Source organism: Prionailurus bengalensis, chromosome D3, assembly GCF_016509475.1.
Source record: "Prionailurus bengalensis isolate Pbe53 chromosome D3, Fcat_Pben_1.1_paternal_pri, whole genome shotgun sequence".
Lineage (NCBI taxonomy): Eukaryota > Metazoa > Chordata > Mammalia > Carnivora > Felidae > Prionailurus > Prionailurus bengalensis.
Genome location: NC_057356.1, coordinates 37,109,831 through 37,133,642, shown reverse-complemented (window position 1 = coordinate 37,133,642; position 23,812 = coordinate 37,109,831). Strand labels below are relative to the sequence as shown.

Here is a 23,812-nt window from a genome sequence, read left to right as displayed (position 1 = left end):
CTGATCAAGGGGAAAGAATTATACACACACACACACGTTTATTTATTTATGTGTGTGTGTGTGTGTGTGTGTGTGTGTGTACACATTTTTTTTTTTTTTGGTCCCGAAAAATGTTCTTTTAGTCAGGCCCTGATTAAACAACAGTCTGTCTAAAGGAGGTTCCATCTCCTTCCTTTGCTCCCTTTGTCCCCTCTAGGGCCTGGTTAAAGTCTTCTGCAGGAGACAGCTGGTGCCCTCTGTTGAAATGTAACCAATAGCATTGCTGGTCTGTTGTAGAAATCAGAGCTTAAAAATTTTGGTAAAGAAATGAAAATATTCATTCTTTGTTCTAATCTATTATAGGCTATAGAGATACTTTATTTTTTAATTTATTCTTTTTTACTGAGTCAAAAAATCATTATTTTCTAGGGTTAAAATTAACTTTCTAGAGTGGATGTGCCAGAATGCTAGTCTGTTTAGACATTTGTATAAGCTTTAGACACTTTGAAAATAGAGTTCTTTTTCTCTTAAAAATGGTTTAGTCAGTTAAGCGTCTGACTCTTGGTTTCGGCTTTGGTAATGATCTCATGGTTTCATGAGTCTAAGCCCCATGTCGGGCTCTGTGCTAGCAGCACAGAGCCTGCTTGGGATTCCCTATCTCCCTCTCTCTGCGTCTCCCCCGCTCATGCTGTCTCCGTCTCCCTCAAAAATAAATAAACGTAAAAAGAAAAGAAAAGAAACAGGATCTTATTGGATTGGTTGAAAATGGTTTTTTTTTTCCCCCAGCTCTTCAAATTAAGATGGATGCAGTCAACATTCCTTTGTTTTACTATTCAGTCTTTAAGGGCAGTTTTTCAAACCAATTGAAGTACAGTCGATGTTAGTGTTCCATCAGTTTCAGGTGTACCACATAGTGATTGGATAGTGTACGTTGTGCTGTGCTCACTACACGTGGAGCTACCATCTGGCACCACACAGGACTATTACAGTACCTCTGACTATTTTCTCTACGCTGTTATTTTTTTTTCAATATATGAAATTTATTGTCAAATTGGTTTCCATACAACACTCAGTGCTCATCCCAAAAGGTGCCCTCCTCAATACCCATCACCCACCCTCCTCTCCCTCCCACTCCCCATCAACCCTCAGTTTGTTCTCAGTTTTTAAGAGCCTCTTATGCTTTGGCTCTCTTCCACTCTAACCTCTTTTTTTTTTTTTCCTTCCCCTCCCCCATGGGTTTCTGTTAAGTTTCTCAGGATCCACATAAGAGTGAAAACATACGGTATCTGTCTTTCCCTGTATGGCTTATTTCACTTAGCATAACACTCTCCAGTTCCATCCATGTTGCTACAAAGGGTCATATTTCATTCTTTCTCATTGCCACGTAGTACTCCATTGTGTATATAAACCACAATTTCTTTATCCATTCATCAGTTGATGGACATTTAGGCTCTTTCCATAATTTGGCTATTGTTGAGAGTGCTGCTATAAACATTGGGGTACAAGTGCCCCTATGCATCAGTACTCCTGTATCCCTTGGGTAAATTCCTAGCAATGCTACTGCTGGGTCATAGGGTAGGTCTATTTTTAATTTTCTGAGGAACCTCCACACTGTTTTCCAGAGCGGCTGCACCAATTTGCATTCCCACCAACAGTGCAAGAGGGTTCCCGTTTCTCCACATCCTCGCCAGCATCTATAGTCTCCTGATTTGTTCATTTTGGCCACTCTGACTGGCGTGAGGTGATATCTGAGTGTGGTTTTGATTTGTATTTCCCTGATAAGGAGCAACGTTGAGCATCTTTTCATGTGCCTGTTGGCCATCCGGATGTCTTCTTTAGAGAAGTGTCTATTCATGTTTTCTGCCCATTTCTTCACTGGGTTATTTGTTTTTCGGGTATGGAGTTTGGTGAGCTCTTTATAGATTTTGGATACTAGCCCTTTGTCTGATATGTCATTTGCAAATACCTTTTCCCATTCTGTTGGTTGCCTTTTAGTTTTGTTGGTTGTTTCCTTTGCTGTGCAGAAGCTTTTTATCTTCATAAGGTCCCAGTAATTCATTTTTGCTTCTAATTCCCTTGCCTTTGGGGATGTGTCGAGTAAGAGATTGCTACCACTGAGGTCAGAGAGGTCTTTTCCTGCTTTCTCCTCTAGGGTTTTGATGGTTTCCTGTCTCATATTCAGGTTCTTTATCCATTTTGAGTTTATTTTTGTGAATGGTGTGAGAAAGTTGTCTAGTTTCAACCTTCTGCATGTTGCTGTCCAGTTCTCCCAGCACCATTTGTTAAAGAGGCTGTCTTTTTTCCATTGGATGTTCTTTCCTGCTTTGTCAAAGATTAGTTGGCCATACGTTTGTGGGTCTAGTTCTGGGGATTCTATTCTATTCCATTGGTCTATGTGTCTGTTTTTTGCCAATACCATGCTGTCTTGATGATGATAGCTTTGTAGTAGAGGCTAAAGTCTGGGATTGTGATGCCTCCTGCTTTGGTCTTCTCCTTCAAAATTCCTTTGGCTATTCGGGGCCTTTTGTGGTTCCATATGAATTTTAGGATTGCTTGTTCTAGTTTCGAGAAGAATTCTGGTGCAATTTTGATTGGGATTGCATTGAATGTGTAGATAGCTTTGGGTAGTATTGATATTTTGACAATATTTATTCTTCCAATCCATGAGCAGGGAATGTCTTTCCATTTCTTTATATCTTCTTCAATTACCTTCATAAGATTTCTATAGTTTTCAGCATGCAGATCTTTTACATCTTTGGTTAGATTTATTCCTAGGTATTTTATGCTTCTTGGTGCAATTGTGAATGGGATCAGTTTCTTTATTTGTCTTTCTGTTGCTTCATTGTTAGTGTATAAGAATGCAACTGATTGCTGTACATTGATTTTGTATCCTGCGACTTTGCTGAATTCATGTATCAGTTCTAGCAGACTTTTGGTGGAGTCTATCGGATTTTCCATGTATAGTATCATGTCATCTGCAAAAAGCTTGACTTCATCTTTGCCAATTTTGATGCCTTTGATTTCCTTTTGTTCTCTGATTGCTGATGCTAGAACTTCCAACACTATGTTAAACAACAGCGGTGAGAGTGGGCATCCCTGTCGTGTTCCTGATCTCAGGGAAAAAGCTCTCAGTTTTTCCCCATTGAGTATGATGTTAGCTGTGGGCTTTTCATAAATGGCTTTTATGATGTTTAAGTATGTTCCTTCTATCCCGACTTTCTCGAGGGTTTTTATTAAGATATGTTGCTGAATTTTGTCAAAGGCCTTTTCTGCATCAATTGACAGGATCATATGGTTCTTATCTTTTCTTTTATTAATGTGATGTATCACGTTGATTGATTTGCGAATGTTGAACCAGCCCTGCATTCCAGGAATGAATCCCACTTGATCATGGTGAATACTTCCTTTTATATGCTGTTGAATTCGATTTGCTAGTATCTTATTGAGAATTTTTGCATCCATATTTATCAGGGTTATTGGTCTGTAGTTCTCTTTTTTTACTGGGTCTCTGTCTGGTTTAGGAATCAAAGTAATACTGGCTTCATAGAATGAGTCTGGAAGTTTTCCTTCCCTTTCTATTTCTTGGAATAGCTTGAGAAGGATAGGTATTATCTCTGCTTTAAATGTCTGGTAGAACTCCCCTGGGAAGCCATCTGGTCCTGGACTCTTATTTGTTGGGAGATTTTTTTTTTTCAACGTTTTTTTGTTTTTTTTTTTTTGGACAGAGAGAGACAGAGCATGAACGGGGGAGGGGCAGAGAGAGAGGGAGACACAGAATCGGAAACAGGCTCCAGGCTCCGAGCCATCAGCCCAGAGCCCGACGCGGGGCTCGAACCCATGGACCGCGGGATCGAGACCTGGCTGAAGTCGGATGCTTAACCGACTGTGCCACCCAGGCGCCCCATTTGTTGGGAGATTTTTGATGACTGATTCAATTTCTTCGCTGGTTATGGGTCTGTTCAAGCTTTCTATTTCCTCCTGATTGAGTTTTGGAAGAGTGTGGGTGTTCAGGAATTTGTCCATTTCTTCCAGGTTGTCCAATTTGATGGCATATAATTTTTCATAGTATTTCCTGATAATTGTTTGTATCTCTGAGGGATTGGTTGTAATAATTCCATTTTCATTCGTGATTTTATCTATTTGGGTCATCTCCCTTTTCTTTTTGAGAAGCCTGGCTAGAGGTTTGTCAATTTTGTTTATTTTTTCAAAACTCCAACTCTTGGTTTCATTGATCTGCTCTACAGTTTTTTTAGATTCTGTATTGTTTATTTCTGCTCTGATCTTTATTATTTCTCTTCTTCTGCTGGGCTTAGGCTGCCTTTGCTGTTCTGCTTCTATTTCCTTTAGGTGTGCTGTTAGATTTTGTATTTGGGATTTTTCTTGTTTCTTGAAATAGGCCTGGATTGCAATGTATTTTCCTCTCAGGACTGCCTTTGCTGCATCCCAAAGCGTTTGGATTGTTGTATTTTCATTTTCGTTTGTTTCCCTATATTTTTTAATTTCTTCTCTAATTGCCTGGTTGACCCATTCATTCTTTAGTAGGGTGTTCTTTAACCTCCATGCTTTTGGAGGTTGTCCAGACTTTTTCCTGTGGTTGATTTCAAGCTTCATAGCATTGTGGTCTGAAAGTATGCATGGTATGATTTCAATTCTTGTATACTTATGAAGGGCTGTTTTGTGACCCAGTATATGATCTATCTTGGAGAATGTTCCATGTGCACTCGAGAAGAAAATATATTCTGTTGCTTTGGGATGCAGAGTTCTAAATATATCTGTCAAGTCCATCTGATCCAATGTATGATTCAGGGCCCTTGTTTCTTTATTGACCATGTGTCTAGATGATCTATCCATTTCTGTAAGTGGAGTGTTAAAGTCCCCTGCAATTACCACATTCTTATCAATAAGGTTGCTTATGTTTATGAGTAATTGTTTTATATATTTGGGGGCTCCGGTATTCAGCGCATAGACATTTATAATTGTTAGCTCTTCCTGATGGATAGACCCTGTAATTATTATATAATGCCCTTCTTCATCTCTTGTTACAGTTTTTAATTTAAAGTCTAGTTTGTCTGATATAAGTATGGCTACTCCAGCTTTCTTTTGGCTTCCAGTAGCATGATAAATAGTTCTCCATCCCCTCACTCTCAATCTGAAGGTGTCCTCAGGTCTAAAATGAGTCTCTTGTAGACAGCAAATAGATGGGTCTTGTTTTTTTATCCATTATGATACCCTATGTCTTTTGGTTGGCGCATTTAATCCATTTACATTCAGTGTTATTATAGAAAGATATGGGTTTAGAGTCATTGTGATGTCTGTATGTTTTATGCTTGTAGTGATGTCTCTGGGACTTTGTCTCACAGGATCCCCCTTAGGATCTCTTGTAGGGCTGGTTTAGTGGTCACGAATTCCTTCAGTTTTTGTTTGTTTGGGAAGACCTTTATCTCTCCTTCTATTCTAAATGACAGACTTGCTGGATAAAGGATTCTCGGCTGCATATTTTTCCTGTTCAACACATTGAAGATCTCCTGCCAATCCTTTCTGGCCTGCCAAGTTTCAAAAGAGAGATCAGTCACGAGTCTCATAGGTCTCCCTTTACATGTTAGGGCACGTTTATCCTTGCTGCTTTCAGAATTTTCTCTTTATCCCTGTATTTTGCCAGTTTCACTATGATATGTCGTGCAGAAGATCGATTCAAGTTACGTCTGAAGGGAGTTCTCTGTGCCTCTTGGATTTCAATGCCTTTTTCCTTCCCCAGTTCAGGGAAGTTCTCAGCTATGATTTCTTCAAGTACACCTTCAGCACCTTTCCCTCTCTCTTCCTCCTCTGGGATACCAATTATGCGTATATTATTGCTTTTTAGTGTATCACTTAGTTCTCTAATTTTCCCCTCATACTCCTGGATTTTTTTATCTCTTTTTCTCAGCTTCCTCTTTTTCCATAATTTTATCTTCTAGTTCACCTATTCTCTCCTCTGCCTCTTCAATCCGAGCCGTGGTCATTTCCATTTTATTTTGCATCTCATTTAAAGCGTTTTTCAGCTCCTCGTGACTGTTCCTTAGTCCCTTGATCTCTGTAGCAATAGATTCTCTGCTGTCCTCTATACTGTTTTCAAGCCCAGCGATTAATTTTATGACTATTATTCTAAATTCACTTTCTGTTATATTATTTAAATCCTTTTTGATCAGTTCATTAGCTGTTGTTATTTCCTGGAGATTCTTTTGAGGGTAAATCTAACGCTTGGTCATTTCGGATAGTTCCTGGAGTGGTGCGGACCTGCAGGGCACTTCCCCTGTGCTGTGGTGTATAACTGGAGTTGGTGGGCGGGGCCGCAGTCCGACCTGATGTCTGCCCCCAGCCCACCGCTGGGGCCACAGTCAGACTGGTGTGTGCCTTCTCTTCCCCTCTCCTAGGGGCGGGATTCACTGTGGGGTGGGGTGGGGTGGCGTGGCCCGTCTGGGCTACTTGCACACTGAGAGGCTTGTGGTGCTGGGGATCTGGTGTATTAGCTGGGGTGGATCGGCAAGGTGCACAGGGGCGGGAGGGGCAGGCTCAGCTTGCTTTTCCTTCACAGATCCGCTTCGGGAGGGGCCCTGCGGCACCTGGAGGGAGTCAGACCCACCGGAGGGATGGATCCGCAGAAGCACAGCTTTGGGTGTTTGTGAGGTGCAAGCAAGTTCCCTGGCAAGAACCGGTTCCCTTTGGGATTTTGCCTGGGGGATGGGCGAGGGAGATGGCGCAGGGAGCTTTGTTCCCCGCCAAGCTGAGCTCTGTCATCCGGGGCTCAACAACTCTCCCTCCCATTGTCCTCCAGCCCTCCCATTCTCTGAGCAGAGCTGTTAATTTATAACCTTCCAGATGTCAAGTCCCGCTTGCTGTCGGAACACACTCCGTCCGGCCCCTCCGCTTTTGCAAGCCAGACTCAGGGCTCTGCTTGGCCGGCGGGCTGCCCCTCCGCCCCGGCTCCCTCCCACCAGTCCATGGAGCGCGCACTGCCTCGCCGCCCTTCCTACCCTCTTCGGTGGGCCTCTCGTCTGCACTTGGCTCTGGAGACTCAGTTCTGCTAATCCTCTGGCGGTCTTCTGGGTTATTTAGGCAGGTGTAGGTGGAATCTAAGTGATCAGCAGGACGTGCGGTGAGCCCAGCGTCTTCCTACGCCGCCATCTTCTCTCCTACACTGTTATTTTTTATCCCCATTATTCATTCCATAGATGGAAGTCTGCACCTCCCACCCCCCTTCACCCATTTTCCCATTGCCCCGCCTCACTCCCCTCTGGCCCTCATTAGTTCGTTCTCTGTAGGTATGGGTCTGGTTTTGCTTTTTTTCATTTTATATGTATGCTGTCCACTTTTTCATCCATTTATTTATTGATGGTCACTGGGGTTGCTTCCATATCTTGGCTATTGTAAATAATACTGTAGTAAACATAGGAGTGTATATATCTTTTCGAATTAGTGTTTTTGTTTTCTTTGGGTAAATACCCTGTAGTGGAATTAGTGGGTCATATGTTCTATTTTTAATTAAAAAAATTTTTTATGTTTATTTATTTTTGAGAGAGAATGTGAGCAGGGGAGGGGTAGAGAGAGAGGGAGACACAGAATCCGAAGCAGGCTCAGGCTCTGAGGTGTCAACCCAGGGCCCAATGTGGGGCTCGAACTAATGGACAGTGAGATCATGACCTGAGCTGAAGTCGGATGCTTAACCCACTGAGCCACCAGGCACCCTTATTTTTAATTTTTTTGAGGAACCTCCATACTGTTTTTCACACTGGCTGCACCAGTTTACATTCCCATCAGTAGTGCATAAGGGTTCCTTTTTCTCCACATCCTTACCAACACTTATTTCTTGTCCTTTTGATTCTAACCATCCTGACAAGTATAAGGTTATCTCTCATTGTGGTTTTAATTTGCATTTTCCTAATGGCTACTGATGTTGAGCATCTTTGCTTGTGTCTGTTGGCCATCTGTAAGTCTCCTTTGGAAAATGTGTGGTCCCTTGCCCATTTTATTTGGGTATTCTGGTGTTGAGTTGTATAAGTTCTTTATATATTTTGTATATTAACTCCTTATAAAATGTATCATTTGCAAATATCTTCTCCCATCCAGTAGGTTGCCTTTTTGTTTTGTTGATTGTTTCCTCCACTGTGTAGAAGCCTTTTATTGTGGTGTAGTCCAAATTTATTTTTGCTTTTTTTGCCCTCACCTAAGGAGGCATATCTAGAAAAATGTTTCCGTGGCTGATGTCAAAGAAATTGTTGCTTATGTTCTTTTCAAGGAGTTTTATGGTTTCAGGTCTCACATTTAGGTTTTAATCCATTTTGACTTTATTTTTGTGTATGGTGTAAGAAAGTGGTCCATTTCATTCTTTTGCTGTCCAGGGTCCCCAGAACTATTTGTTAAAGAGATTGTCTTTCCCCATTGTATATTGTTGACTCCATTATTGTAGATTAAATGGGCTTTCTTCTTTTCTTAGTTCCTTTAGGAGTGAGGTTAGATTATTTGAGAATTTTCTTGTTTCTTGAGGTAGGTCTGTACTACCATAAATTTCACTCTTAGAACGGTTTTCAGTTTCTCAAATGAAAATCAAAACACAACAGTTCAAAATCTTTAGGAACTGTTGTGTTTTCATTTTCATTTCAATGTCCTCTTTGAATTCTTTGTTAACCCATTTACTGTTTAGTAGCAGTATGTTGTTTAGCCTCCATGTGTTTGTGTTTTGTGGTGTGCGTGTGTGTGTTATGTGTGTGTGGTTGATTTCCTGTTTCTTACAATTGTGGAAAGGATACACAATACAATTCTAATCTTAAATTTATTGAGACTTGTTTTGTAACCTAACATATCCTAATAGTGTTCCGTGTGCACTTGAAAAAAATGTGTATTCTCTGGTTTTGAATGGAATGTTCTATACATACCTGGTTTGTCTTGTTAGTATGTCATTCAAAGACACTATTTTCTTACTGGTTTTCTGCCTGGATATTCTTTCCTTTTATGTAAATGGAGTATTGAAGTCCCCTGCTATTATTGTATTACTGTCAATTTCTCCTTTTATATTTATGTATTTAGGTTTTTCAGTGTTGGGTACATAGATATTTATGTATCCTCTTGTTGGATTGACTCCTTTATCATAATGTATTGCCTTTATCTGTCTCTTATCATAGTTTTTGTTTTAAAGTCCATCTTGTCTGGTGTGAGTGTTGCTTCCCCCCTACCTCCCCTACCCCCATATTCACATGGTATATCTTTTTCCATCCCTTTACTTTCCGTCTGTATTGTCTTTAGGTTTGAAGTGAGTCTCTTTAGGCACCATATAGATGGGTCTTGCTTTTTTATCCATTCTGCTTCTGTATGTCTTTTGATTAGAGCATTTAGTCCATTTAATTTAAAGTAACTATTGTGAGGTATGTACTTACTGCTATTTTGTTAATTGTTTTCAGTGGTCTTTGTAATTCTTCTCTGTCCATTCTATTCTTGCTCTCTCTTCTTGCAGTTGAGGACTTTCTGTAGTGTCATATTTGGCTTTATTTCTCTTTATGTGTTATGTTTTGGGGTTTGGGTTGCCATGAGGCTCACATATAGGGTCCTAAGAATACAGCAGTGTATGTTGAGTTGATGGTTATCTAAGTGTGAACACATCCTAAAAGAACTTTTTTACTCCCTCTACCTTTTATGTATATGCTGTCATATTTTTACATCTTTTTATTCATAATTTTCTTCTGTGACCTTTTGTTTTCCACTTAAAGAAGTCCCTTTAACGGTTCTTATAAGACATGTTTAGTATCAATGAACTCCTTTAACTTTTGACTGGGAAACTATTTCTCTGTCTCTGAATTCTAAATGATAATCTTTCTGGGTAGAGTATTCTTGGTTATAGGCTTCTGTCTTTCAGCTGTTTGAATATGTCATCCCACTCCCTTCTAGCCTACAAAGTGGTTACTGAAAAATCAGCTGGCAGCCCTATAGGGTTTCCCTTGTATATAACAGTTTGCTTTTCTCTTGCTGCTTTGAAATTGTCTGTTTATCTTTAACCTTTGACATTTTAATTTTGTGTTTAGTTGTGTACCTTCTTGTGTTCATTTTGTTTGGAACTCTGTACTTTCAGAACCTGGATATCCGTTACTTCCCCAGGTTGGGGAAGTTTTCAGCTATTATTTATTCAAATAGGTTTTCTGCTCCTTTCTCTCTCTGTCATCTTCTTGGGCCCCTATAATGTAAACGTTTGCTTGATGTTGTCCAAGAGATCCCTTAACCTACCTTCCTTTTTTAAAATACTGTTTTCTTTTTTCCGTTCTGCCAGAGTGCTTTTCATTACCCTGTTTTCCAGACTGCTGATATCTTCTGCATCTACTAATCTGTGGACTCCCTAGAGTGTATTTTTTATTTCAGTTATTAATTTCAATTCTGATTCTTTTTTATGTTTGCCGTCTCTTTGTTGAAGTTTTCACTGAGTTCTTCCACTCTTCTCCAGTCTGGTGAGCATCTTTACGAACATTACTTTACACTCTATCATGCGTATTGTTTATCTCCATTTCATTTAGTTCTTTCTCTGAGTTTGTGTCTTGTTCTTTCATTGGGAGCATATGCCCCTGTCTTCTCATTTTACTTGACTTTCTGTGTGTGATCCTCTGAAATAGGCGGAGCAGCACTTCTAAACTTGAAGGAGTGGTCTTGTGTATGGTCATCTCCCGTGTAGAATGTGTGTGTCTTTATGGCTTTGGCCGGCTGGCTGGAGCTGTGTCTGGTGCAGGCTGGGGATCACGTGGCACTCTGTGCTAGGGTTGCCTGGTGTGATGGCTGGAGCTGGCATGGGTATGGGCTGGGCTGTCCCAGAGTACTCCATGCACCCTGGAAGGACAGCTGAAGCTGAAGTGGATGTGGGCTGGGGTGTTTCAGGGCTCTCCGTGCAGTGGGCACTCTGGTGGGGCAGCTGTAGCTGAGGCAGGCCAGAGGGACCTGGGGTGCTCCATGTATGGGGCATCTGGGCAGGAGATCTGTAGCTGATGGTGGGTATTGACTCAGGCAGTTCCAGGGCTCTCTGGCCAGAAGGTATCCTTGAGGACAGGTGAAGTCCCAGTGGGTACAAGCACAGGGAGTGACCTAGTGTGGCGATTAGAACTGGCACAGGTCAGGGAATCCTGGGACATTCTGCCCCGGGGCTGCCCTGGTGATGTGGCTGGAACCCCACGGCAGGCAGGGGCTTCGGGTTCCTGGTCACTCTGAATATTGGCCACCTTGGTGGGGTGGCTGGAGCCAAAACAGCATGAGCCAGGAAGTCCCAGCATCCTCTTCACCAGGGTGCCCTGGCAAGCAGTCTGGAGCCGAAGTGGTATAGGCATGGAGTATTCTGGGGTGCTTTGTGCCTGTGTCACCTTGATGGGATGGCTGGAGCTATAGTGAGCATTGACAAGGGGTGTTCTAGTGTGTGCTGTTTCGGGGCCTCCTTGGTGGAATGGCTGGGATGGTGTGGGCTAGTGGCCCAGGACTCAGGCAGTAGGCCAGCTCTGGTGCCTGGACCTTCTTCCCATCCACACTATCAAGGTAGATGGGGAACGTAAACCATGGCACTTGCCAGCCCCTCCAACCTAGAAAGAGTTCCAGCATCTCCCCCACTGTCTGGTGGTTTTAGGGCTGGCTCTTTTGTATTCTATTTGCTCTTTTATACCATGGCTTTTTTTTGTGCTCCAGGGAACCCAGTACTAACGTGGCAGGCCAGCTAAGGCACCAAACCCTGCTCCTGCCTGTGTTATCGAGGTGTTCGGGGGAGTGTAAACCATGGTACTTGCCAGCCCTTCTGACCCAGAGAGAGTTCCAGCAGCTCTCCTGTTTGGTGGATTTACAAGGTAGGATCTCTTAGATACTAGTTGCTCTTTTAAAGGACGGCTTTTTTCTGTGCTGTAGAGCAGACAGATCAGCTCATGGTCCCTCAATGCTATCCTTCCCCACTGCAATTCATAGGGGTGGGGGTTCCTTTTGTTACCATGTCCCCATATCTCTTGCCACTCTTTATGTGCTCTGTGCCACAGAAGCCATCCAGCCAGCCCTCAGTTCTTCAGGAGGAACTGCTCTATAAATAGGTATAGATTGTGGAGGAGGTGAATTCAGGGTCTTCCTACATCACTATCTTGGACCAGACTCCATATTTGTATAAAATTCAAAATGTAAAACATGAAAAACTGTCAGGTAATCAACAGAATATTCAATGTTTACAAAGAAAAAGTGAGGCGCTTAATTCAATTTACATTTTAAACTATTTAATAGAGGTATTTGTTGTACACATGGTTTTAGTTTAATACAAGTACAAAATTTCTCTCTGGAAACACTTAACCTGAGTTGAAAATGAAATCAGAACTGATGAGAGATCTCTCCTCAAAATATAAACAATGATTCCCAACTGGGGAGTTGCTCTGAAATTCAGGGTTCAGACCCAGGACAGGAATGAGGGAAAACTCCTTGTAGATCAAAAGCTCTGCTGAAGTCATAGGATTGCACTTGTGGGCCCTTAATCAGAGTGAGCTTTCTCAAGCACCCCCGGAAGGAGGTCTGGCTGCTCAGGCAGTTTTGCTTTACGTCAGCTGTTAAGAGAGAAGTCTTGCTTAATTTTGTTAAATGACATGACTAGCACAATAGGAGCAAAAGTAATTATCAAGTAGTTTCTTCATCACAATTAGAACACTGTTCTCCCACATATGTTGCTTCTGTGATAAGTCAATGAAAACTTTTAATATATGGTAATTTTAAGGTATAGTTATGACTTAAAAGTCATCAAAGAGATGTTTATTTCGTTATTTGTAAAAATCACTGGGAACATCCGAAATGCAGAATTCAAATCCAGAATCGATGTCAGAGGATAAGATCATGTTTCTTTGTCCTCTAAAATGGTTACCTGCCCTAAAATGACTTCCTACTCTGGGGGGTCATCTAAGATGACTTGCCTCGGTAAAGTCATCTCGCTTACTTTACATTGCATCCGGTGTTCTCAGAGTCTTACCTAACGATGAATTTACTTGTGTAGATTATTTTAACTTTTCCAAGAACTTCTAGGTATTTGAGATAGACTTTCTAAAATGTAAAGGATTTGTCACCCAAACCATGTATTTTTCTCAATCCCTATTCTGTATCCAGCTAAACTGACAGAGCTCCTTAAAAGTGAATGGGCAAAGCAGACACCCATACGTACCAGGGTAGCCGCCCACATAAATGGGATTGTTGGTGTCTGCTGAGGTGGACTGGGTGTGTGGACTTTCAGCGTGAGCTGCATTCCCATCAACAATCAGAACCAAGCGGTGTTTGCTTTTCTGAGCTTGAAGGGTGTGCCATCTTCCATCGCACAGGGTACTGGTAGCTTTGGGTTTATATGTGGCTGTTATCCGACCAGCACCATTGTTAACATGAAACAAGATCTAAACAAACAAGACACAAATACCTTGGTGAATTTTTCTATGTTTAAGGAACACCATTCATTTATATAATGCTCTTGGAGTAGATAAATCCCCCCATTCTGCTAAAAAGGAGGGCAAGCTATGAAAAACAATGATTTTGAAAAATAACCTCATAAAGGATGCAGGTTTCATCACTCCCTAAACTACAGAAAGGATCAATGACCACCTCCATGGGAAGAAGCCCAAGCCATTGCCCTCAAATCAGTACCTTTTTCAGGCCTGCAGGAGCTGATGGGTTTAGAGGGTCAGTTTGTAGCAGATGGCTAGCACCTATGAAGGACCATTTACCGACTCTCTTGTGACAGACTATAGGTGCCCTACCACAGCAAGTTGTAACACACAAAAAAATCTAAGACTTGCAAAAGCTAGCAGGGAATACTTGTAAGAATACTGTTGTAGAGGTGACTCCGTGTATTTCGAGGTCAACTGTGATAAATTAAAGATGTATACTATAGACCCTCGGGCAACAGCTAAGAAAAGTTTTAAAGGAAAAATAAGCCAATAGTAGAGGTAAAATATACATCAGAAATTACATTTTTGGCAACTGTTACACTTCTAATAATGTTTCTCAGATGTCATATAAAAATACGCACGATACAGAATTTTTCAAAATTCTTTTGAAGTCCAGATGAGGAAGCCTTTGGCTATAAGCCACAGTGTAGAGGGGCAAGCGGTATGATGTAGAGGCAGCTTTGTTTAGACATGAAGATGAAATAAGGGGGGAGAAGAGGTGAAGGACAAGAGGTGGATCTGATTTTCTTACATCCTCCTCACCCCCATTCTAGGATGTCCTTGCGGCCGGAAACCCAGTGGGGAAGAAGCAGAAGTACTAGAAATAGGCAAATGAGATTGCAAATAAAATTGGGAAAAATCTAGAGCACAGAGACTTGTTCCTTCCTTGCAGGAGGCAGTAGCTTAAAAAGAGTCAAGCATCTTAGTTTCAGAGCAACACAAGTTGACCACAGTGCAAGAGAAATGGTGAAAAGTGTAGGTAGGTAGAGAGGATTTAAGAGACGCCTTTCATCCCCATGGCCTGGCAACAACTCCCCAGTTCTCCTGTGATCCTCTGGGGGACGCAGGAGGTGGCTGAAGAGACAGCAGTGCCCCTGACCGGGATGGGAAGCTTGATCTGCAGGGGATGTTGGCCTAATAATCTCCAGGATAAGTTCCCACAACCTGGTGATGGCTGACACTCCAGACCACTCGTTACAACTTGCCAGGGACAACTGGCCTAGTGCACAAAAGACAGAGGCTATGTCTAAGGACCAGGAATGCCAAGCCACACCTCAGCTATTGTCAAGAGAGAACTTACAGAAAAGAAAGGACAAGGAAGACTCTCTTCCCTCACATCTTGCTTGCACCTAGAGGCAGTTTTCAAGCAAAAGAGACTAAGGTATCCTAATTGTTAAGTTCATTTTGTTCTGAACATGGGAAAGACTGGCGACTGAAAAGAGCAGAATAGTTACAGAAAAAAAAAAAAAAAAATATATATATATATATATATATATATATTTTGAATTAAAAAAATTAGACTGTGGTATATCCATCACATGGAATACTCTGCAATAAAAAAAAAAAGAAAAATGAACCACTGATAAACACAACAGCCCAGATCAATGCCAGGAAATGAGGCTGAGTGTACAAAGCCAATCTCAAGAGGACATATACTGTATCATATCATTTATATAATACTCATGAAATAACAGAGAGCTGGAGAACAGATCAGTGGTTGCCCAGGGCTAGAGAGAGAGTTGGTGTGGATATGAAGGGGTGGGTCGAGAGAGCCTTGAGGTACAATTAAGTATCTTGACTATGAGGGTGGATACATAAAGCTAAACAAAATTGTGTAGAGCTACAGACACACATGTACATGTATAACTAACTCAACTGAAAAAAACTCTGGATTATGCCAATGTCTATTTCATGGATTTGATGTTGTGTAAGAGTTATGCAGGGACACCTGGGTAGCTCAGTCGGGTAAGCATTCAACCTTGGTTCAGGTCACAATCTCGCACTTCATGGGTTTGAGCCCTGCATTGGGCTCTCTGCTGACAGCTGAGAGCCTAGAGCCTGCTTTGGATTCTGTGTCTCCCTCTCTCTCTGCCCCTCTATTTCTCTCAAAAATAAGTAAACATTAAAAAAAAAAACTTTTTTTTAAGAGTTATGCAGAGCGTCTGGGTGACTCGGGGAGCTGACTTCGGCTCAGGTCATGATCTCACAGTTCATGGGTTCGACCCCCATGTCGGATTCTGTGCTGACAGCTCAGAGCTTGGGGCCTGCTTCCAGATTGTGTGTCTCCCTCTCTCACTCTCCGCCCTTCCCTCACTTGCAGTCTGCCTCTCTCTCTCAAAAATAAATACGAAAAAAAAACTTTTTTAAATTAAAAAAAAAAAAGTTATGCAGATGCTAACACGGGGGAACCTCCTTATATATTTTACTATAACTTGCTATCAATCTGTAATTACTTCCAAATGAAATGTTAACAAATATTAGGGAAGGGAGAGCATCAGGTTGGCAATTTTCAGATGCCTCTGGAGAAAAGATTTCTGTTGTAGTAAGATTGCAATTTTGCTTTAAGTTTAATTTCATTTTTGTCATTTTTAATCTTTTTCAGATTAATTAAACCTTTTCTCTTTTCCACTGAAATGATCATTGGAAGTTTGGATCTAGGTATTTCTTGTTTTTTTGTTTTTTAATTTTTTTAATGTTTGTTTATATTTGAGAGAGAGAAATAGTACACAAGCAGGGGAGGGGCAGAGAGAGAGATGGAGACAGAATCTGAAGCAGGCTCTGAGCTGTCAGCACAGAGCCCGATGCGGGGCTCGAAGCCAGGAGCCATGAGTTCATGACCTGAGCCAAAGCCACATGCTTAACTGACTGAACCACCCAGGCAACCCTGGATCTAGATATTTCTACTGTTTCTCAATTGCTCTGTCTCTGGCACTGGGATAAAGGAGAACCCCATCAAGATCAAGCACTTACCTTGCCATTCACAATCTCTAATCCGATGGCATCTACTTTGGCGCTGCTGATCCCCAGGAGGACACCATTCTCGGAGGTGGTACGAAATTCCAGTGTTATATTTACATCTGATCGGACTTTGTAGCCTTCCTTGACTGAAAAATACAAGGATAACCCCAAGTTAGGGGTGAGCCTGGCCCAGGAGGGTTCAGAGTCAGAGAGGCCGTGGGCTGGCTGGCTGTGCATTTTGGTTCCTAGCTCAGGAGGCCTGGTGCTAGCTCTTTCTCTGGATCCAGCACCATCCTCAGCTTCCTCATCTGTAAGATGAAGTGATGCTATTCAAGACCTACCAGGCTGAGCCAGACCGGAGCCCAGGCAGGCACATCCTCTCTTCTAGAGACACATAGGGAAAAAACCGAAAGGGATTTGATCCATATAATCCCTTCATCATCTATCCGGCAATAGTCTACTTTATTTTCCCAATATCTACATACTGGGTATGGTGTCATTTACTGAGCATATTCATATCCACGCTAGGTTTTTTTACTTGAGGATTTAATTAAATGTATATTTTATTCAAGTGATAGAAAAGCTGAGAAACCAAACTGGGGCTACATAGCAGATGGCTGTTCAGCCCAGGGTTAGAGGAAAATTGGGAGAAGGCCGTGTTACCAGAGCTTCTTGGAAGCACAGAGTGAAGGAGAGAAGTGTGCTAGCTTTTCCTTTCCTCCCGCCCGCCCCTAATCTTCCACCAGGACCTCCCTGGAAGCCAGAGAAATGCGGTTCCCTGTGGTAGAAAGCGGAACAGAGGCCAAGAGGAGCAAGCAGGGTTGTGAGTGCAAACAGCAAATCAGATGGAGAGGGAAGGCCAGATACATTACAAAGGCTTAGTTCTAGGCCGTGAGGAATTTACATTTGAAGGCATTTTAGACATTTAAATTCCTCTACTTAGGATCAGTATTGTCAACAGTCTCAATGGAGTCAATTTCTTCATCAAATCTGACTTGCATTTGGCTGGCTGGTCTAGATATTTTATGTTGATTTTTGTCAAAGGCCTTTATTAACTTGGGCAGAGAGAATGTGGCTCACATAAATTTAGGGAAAGTACAGACAAAACCAGTACCACATGTCTGCCCTCTGCCTGAAGTTGCCGCTCTCCTGGTGGGAACAAGCCTGCAGCAGGCCATCTGGATAGCATGAGGGGGAGAAGGCTTTTACATTAGAAGCTGAGAAATTAGAATAAACTCGAACACTTAACTAAAATGGTCTTGCTGCAGTCTTGTTCAGGGGGTCCTGTCCTATCAGGACATATCACTGGATCCATTTCAGAGTGCAGGCTAAATAAACCCAAAGATTTCTTTTGAGATCATTGATAATACATACCAAGAGCTGCGTATCCACTGCCTTCAAAGAACGTTCCTTCCTGGGCCACTGCATAGCACCTGCTTACTGCAAATGCAGACACTGGGCTGCTTTTGTCCAGCTGTTTGCCATTCAGTATCACCTCCCCAATGCAGGCGGGGACACTGTGGGTGATCTAAACCAAGTGACATGAGAATAGATGCTCTAAGTAGAACAAGAAGGGCAAGGGTAAAATGTTCCTATGCTTCAACAAACACATTAAAATGTTAACTTTTGGTTTTTAAAATCGAATTTCCACAATAGTTTACATAAACATCTAACGGAATGCTACTAGCTAGGAGTATCTTGGCTAGTAATGCAGTAAAGGTGTTTTCCATCATTTTGATTAAGTAGTGTAGAAATCAAGATGCTGAGTTTTCTAATCTGCAAATACAAATCTACTGGACTTTCCTGCATTGTACCAGAGCTAAATGGCTGGGAAGGGGAAACGTTCATTAACTAACAGGTAGGAAAGGCTGGCTGAGCTTCAAGGGGAAGCCCCAACACAATTTAGGGATGCAGTTTAAAAGGTGTGCATCATGCAGCCAAGCTCCAGTTTCAAACAAGGTAATTCAACATAAACTTTTTCTTCTACAAATAAAACCACAAAAGCACAACCACAATAAAGGTAAGACGGGCTCCAAACAGAAAACACAGCTTACGTTTCCAATGTTCCTGGCTCTGTACTCAGAGGGAAGACCTCCTAGGTACAGCTTTCCTTCCACATCCAACATGGTACCATCTCCCACAGCTGTCACCGTGGGGGATTCCTGGCCATCAACTGTCATGAAGCCCTTTCTTTTAAAGTGCTCTGTCTTGACCTAGAGCAAAATGAGAATATCCACAGTTTTAAAGGAATCTGAGAAAACTGTAACAGATGTTTGTTTGCAGCATCTGTTCATTATAGCTGTAATAACCTGAATGAGATCCTAAAGGATGGCTCTGATTTTTACACAGTTGGTGTTGAGGAGACCAAGCCTGGCAGGAGGCTGGAGCAGGCACAGGCAAAGCGCATGTTAGAATGGGAAGAACCCCTGAGGCCTAGTTATAAGAAAGCAAATGCCATGACCTAAGGGTTGGCCCACTCATGCCACAGGCAGGCTTGATTTACTTCTCATCAAGGTGAGAACGCTTCTGGTACCTTTCATTCATTCCACCAACGTTAGCTGCCGAGTGCCTTTCAGGATGCAGAAAAGGTCCCTGCCTACAAGAAGCTTATATCTATAGAGGAGACAGTGGACACAAAGCAAGCTAGAAACCAAAGGGGATCACTTCATGACAGCGAACTGGAATGGATACAAGGGATGGATGGAATAAACCTTAGCACGAGGGATTCACCAGCTTCCTGAGGGCATACCGTGTGCCACCTGCCATCACTGATCACTGCAGGGTGGGAGACCTTTGTTCTGCCTTTCCCAAGATCAAACATGAAGTGAAGGTGGCCCCCATGCAGCTGGAGCGTGGCATAATCAACTTGGTTCTGATGAGCCATGTAGTAAATCAGACCGCTGGAGGCAAATGTCCGGATACTTAGCTGAACTGAGAGCCTGTAGGAAAACAAGAGCTCAGGCCTCAGAAAGAAACTTTCACATGTAAAAATAACCTCAAAGAGAGAATCTAATAACTGTTTCAACCTGTGTATTTAACATCTCAGCAGAGAGTCATTCATTATTCTTTCATTCATTCATCCATCTGTTCACCCAACTAATAGTTACCACATACAGATGTCTGCCAGAGACTGTTCTAGATGCTGAGGCTGGAGCACTAAACAAAGAGGAATGTCCTTTCTCCCGCAAAACTAATACTAGAAATCTATCAGAGATAAAATTGGGTCATGAGAGGCCAACTGGTGGTTTTATTAAAGAGGGCAGGCAGCCCTGAAAAGGTGCTGTTTCAGCTGAGCTCTGAATGGCAGGAGCAAGCCCCACAAAGCTCAGCACTTTGTTTGCAGACAGTGCCGAGTATGCTAAAACAATGGGGTAGATTTGGGTGGACAGCCAGGAACCCCCTACCGGGGCTCCATGGGAGACAGCACCACACAGCAGTGGAGGGAAGGCTGCATCTGGGTATCCTCCCGCAGAAGAAAGCACAACACTAAAGCACTCTGGGACAGCGAGTGTTAAATATCAAGGCAATTTGTGGCACAAGTGTTTGCTCCTCTTGTTAACACTGATGAGGAAGAGGGTGATGGCTCTGAGAGAGGTGATGGGCTCCAGAGGCAAGCAAGATGGGGAGCAGGACCCTTCCTCTGTGGTGCAGGGGAAGAGGTACAAGGGTGGGGACAAAGGCAGCAGGGGTGCTCTTTTGGGTAGTGGACAGATGAGGAGAGTTCTCTGTTCACTGAGGCAGTCATCAACTGGGGCATGAAGAGAGGCTGTGGGAATGCACGGAGTTTTGAGATAAGAGAAGCTATAAAAATTTTTTTAAAAATGAACATAATAGGGGCGCCTGGGTGGCGCAGTCGGTTAAGCGTCCGACTTCAGCCAGGTCACGATCTCACGGTCCGTGAGTTCGAGCCCCGCGTCGGGCTCTGGGCTGATGGCTCAGGGCCTGGAGCCTGTTTCCGATTCTGTGTCTCCCTCTCTCTCTCTGCCCCTCCCCCATTCATGCTCTGTCTCTCTCTCTATCCCCAAAAAAATAAACGTTGAAAAAAAAAATTAAAAAAAAAAAACATAATAGAGAATAGTATTGGCTACTCATGTAGTCTGGAGGTTCCATCTCAAATCAGTGGCCATGGCTTTCAAGTCAAACCAGGTAAGAAAGAGATATGTACTTCTGCAGACTTGACCACCAATGTGGATTCTGGTACAGATTAGGAAGTATGAATTTTTCCTGGGGCCGTGGTGGAAGTTTGCAAAGGAGCACCTGTAATAATGGCACTGTGCCCATCGGTATTGGGGATAAACTATTCTAGGGGAGTTGTAGAGGGAGGGTTTGTGCGAAAGCATGACAGGTTCAAGGTCTTGATGCAGTTGAGGAGCTGTTGGAATGGGAGGTAACAGTAGATATGAGGAGGACGGGGTTAATAGGATGCTTCAGGTAGAGATTCTGGTTGGAAGTGGGATGGATATTTACAAAGTAGGCAAGGGTGTGTGTGACCGTGGGGAGAATGTGGCTGAGGAAAAGCCCTCTGACAGGAGCCAGAAGACTTGGAAGGTCCAGTGTGGGGTGGCCGAATTCATGGAAAATGATGGCCCAAGTTCTGGAACAAAGACACTGAGGCAAGGTCTGAAGACGGTGCCATAGGGGCAGTGATCACAGGTGGCCATAACACCAGGTGCAGTCTGAAGGATTCAGAGGAGAGGAGGAATGTGGAATCCCCAGGCCTCATCCGTGGGATGTGAGCTATCTTTGTCAAGGAAGAGCCCTTGGGGACAAGCAGGTGTGAGGGCAAGAAGGAATGCACAGATTGGTGTGGGTGTGGCACCAGGGAGTTTGAAAGGCACAGTGAAAGAGTTTGGGTGGACAATTTGATCAGATTAGTAAATGCTTACAACAGAATGGGGTTGAAAGTCCAGAGGATGATAGATCTAGAGGACTTGAGATTCTAGAACAAGATGATTTAGAGAGATTCCCTACCTGTGTGCTTTTCTATATTCATACAGAGGCAGCAGCTAGCCTTCATCAAGAAGGGGTAAGGACAAACCACAGAACCCCACTGGACCACATTTTAAGCATCTGGTTTGCACAAAGGCTGCATTCCTGTCTCTGCCTTTTCACCACTGCCATTTGGTTGCACGTTGAATACTCCATAATAACATACAAGAAGCTTCTGAAAAGACTCATTGCTGAAGAATACCTCCTGGATTCATTTATCGGTGAGACATCTAATAAAGACTTTAGAACAATACCCACCTCTTTCTGACAGCCAGCTGATTGAAGGGCAACACAAAATGGCTGCTTTGCATGAGGCCAAACTGGTGAGCATTGGGGATGTACTCTGGGGCTCTGTCCACAGCACACTGCCCCTGTAAGACACGCAGATGGACTCTCAGCCACACAGAGCCAGGACCCCCACTAACGTGTCCCAAGTTTTCCATGAAAAAAATATCTCAGAAGCAACTGGATCAGAACACTAACAGCCACAAATACATGTCTGCGCTGACTGATTCTCTGCTTTAAGTAATTTACTTGCTATGTCTTTATCTGAGAAGGCAGTTAGAGCTTCTGTCTTTCACCTCAGTCCCACTTAAGTTTGCTTAAAAGTCCCATGACTATTCATCAGGCCAAAGGGGCAGAGGCCTTGCTGCTGCCCTCCCCTGCCTCCCACCCCAGGCAAGGGCTGGAGGGGATCAGTAGCAGCACATGTACCAGGAGACTGGAAGTGCCCACAAGTGACCAGCAGGGGCTCCGAGCCTGACGTCTCCAATTCCTCCCAGACAGAGCAAGTCCAGCTGAGAGGAGCGAGGCTGAAAGGGGGGCTGCTGGGGAACCTGCAGGTTGCCTGGCCGCACCCTCCACACAGTGGCTCTGAACCACGTGAGGCTTCAGACTCACTTTTCAGCTTGGGGCAGGTGGACGCTACCAGGGGAGCTGTCCTGAGCTCAAAGATTGGTCCTGCTTGGAAGGTACTGCTTTTTGTATGACTGAACCACCATCTAATCAGAGTGCATGCTTTCAACCAAGGAAACAGAGAAATCAGGAAAGGGTAAAGAAAATGGAAACTAAGAACTGCCATTAAAAACACTTGGCCATGGGGCGCCTGGGTGGCTCAGTTGGTTGAGCGTCCGACCTCGGCTTAAGTCATGATCTCTTGGTTCATGAGTTCGAGCCCCGTGTCAGGCTCTGTGCTGACAGCTCAGAGCCTGAAGCCTGCTTCAGATTCTGTGTTTCCCTCTCTCTCTCTCTCTGCCCCTCCCCTCCTCACACTGTGTCTCTCTCAAAAATAAACATTAAAAACTTTTTTTTGAAAAGTACTTGGTCAAAATTGGCTTTTCCTAGATGAATCAAATCTTTTTTTTTTAAGCAATAATGGAATGTTCAATGGCTTTTACATAACGACTTATTTTGTTTCTGACTCAACCCGAAGTCACGATGAGTCCTTATAGAAACTGCTACAAATCTTGCTGTACGGCAGTCAGATGAAGATGGCTGTCAGGGCCTATGGTCTGTAAATGCTGTGCCGTGTCATCAGAGAACTATTCGCCACCCTGCCCCTGCTCTGCCTTTCATCACAGGGATGAACCTTGTGACCGTTCCTAGAGTTCTTTGAAAAACGGCTTCCTCGGGGCGCCTGGGTGGCTCATTTGGTTAAGCATCAGACTGGTAATTTTGGCTCAGGTGATGATAGCATGGTTCGTGGGATTGAGCCCCATGTCAGGCTCTGTGTTGAGCATGGAGCCTGCTTGGGATTCTCCTTCTCTCTCTTTGCTCCTCCCCGCCCCGCCCCCCCCCCCCCCCCCCCCCCCCCCCCCCCCCCCCCCCCCCCCCACAGACACGTACACACTCTGTCTCCAAAATAAAAAGTAAAAATGGCTTCCATCTGGGGGTTTGGAGGGTGGGTCAGTGGAAAAGGCTGGAGTGTTTCTCCCTCCCTTCCAGCTCCAGGTGGCCTCCCTGACAGCACCTTTCTTCTCTGTGCCCCAGTACTCACCAGGAGACCCTCTCTGCTCAGACTCACTCCCCCTGTTCCTCGTAGCACCACCTTCTCCCGTGGCACTGTTGTTCCATTGTGCTCCTTCAGCTTTCCCAACACCTTTGTAACAAGGTCCCCGCTTTTGTTCTGACTGTACTTGACTGATACAATTAAAGAAAGCCCCTCTTACTAGACTTGGTAAAGGCTGAGGCTCTGGCGGGAGCTCGCTGTCCTCTCCATGAAGAGCCAGCTTCGGCCTTTCTGAAAGCAAGCAGGTGTCCAAATCTACTTGTTCATAACCAACCGCACTCGTGAAATCCAAATGTCTAGATACAAAGTGTTTATAAAATTAATTAAGATACTATGTACAAGCCAACACAGGAGCCAAAGTCATTTGATTATTGAACACTACAGTCTTATGAAAAACCATTAATATATTACTCTTAGTGAAACCAAACTGACC

At 43.4% G+C, this 23,812-nt stretch overlaps 1 protein-coding gene and 1 long non-coding RNA gene across 2 annotated transcripts in view; one reads left to right on the top strand and one right to left on the bottom strand.

Annotated features, from left to right (window-relative positions):
* LOC122470577 overlaps positions 1-21,622 on the top strand; it is a 49,014-nt gene extending 27,392 nt beyond the window's left edge. The window contains exons 2-3 of the long non-coding RNA XR_006293941.1: positions 11,659-11,813; positions 21,380-21,622. This is a non-coding gene — a long non-coding RNA (uncharacterized LOC122470577). The remainder of the gene's footprint in view (positions 1-11,658; positions 11,814-21,379) is intronic.
* Positions 12,203-23,812, bottom strand: part of LAMA1 (laminin subunit alpha 1) — a 166,094-nt gene continuing 154,484 nt past the window's right edge. Inside the window, exons 56-63 of the mRNA XM_043558326.1 lie at positions 23,540-23,675; positions 21,630-21,742; positions 19,132-19,321; positions 18,437-18,595; positions 17,757-17,910; positions 16,395-16,528; positions 13,151-13,373; positions 12,203-12,545 (exon numbers count right to left, since the gene is read on the bottom strand). Of these exons, the coding sequence (XP_043414261.1) occupies positions 12,385-12,545; positions 13,151-13,373; positions 16,395-16,528; positions 17,757-17,910; positions 18,437-18,595; positions 19,132-19,321; positions 21,630-21,742; positions 23,540-23,675 (1,270 nt within the window). The 3' untranslated portion in view covers positions 12,203-12,384. The remainder of the gene's footprint in view (positions 12,546-13,150; positions 13,374-16,394; positions 16,529-17,756; positions 17,911-18,436; positions 18,596-19,131; positions 19,322-21,629; positions 21,743-23,539; positions 23,676-23,812) is intronic.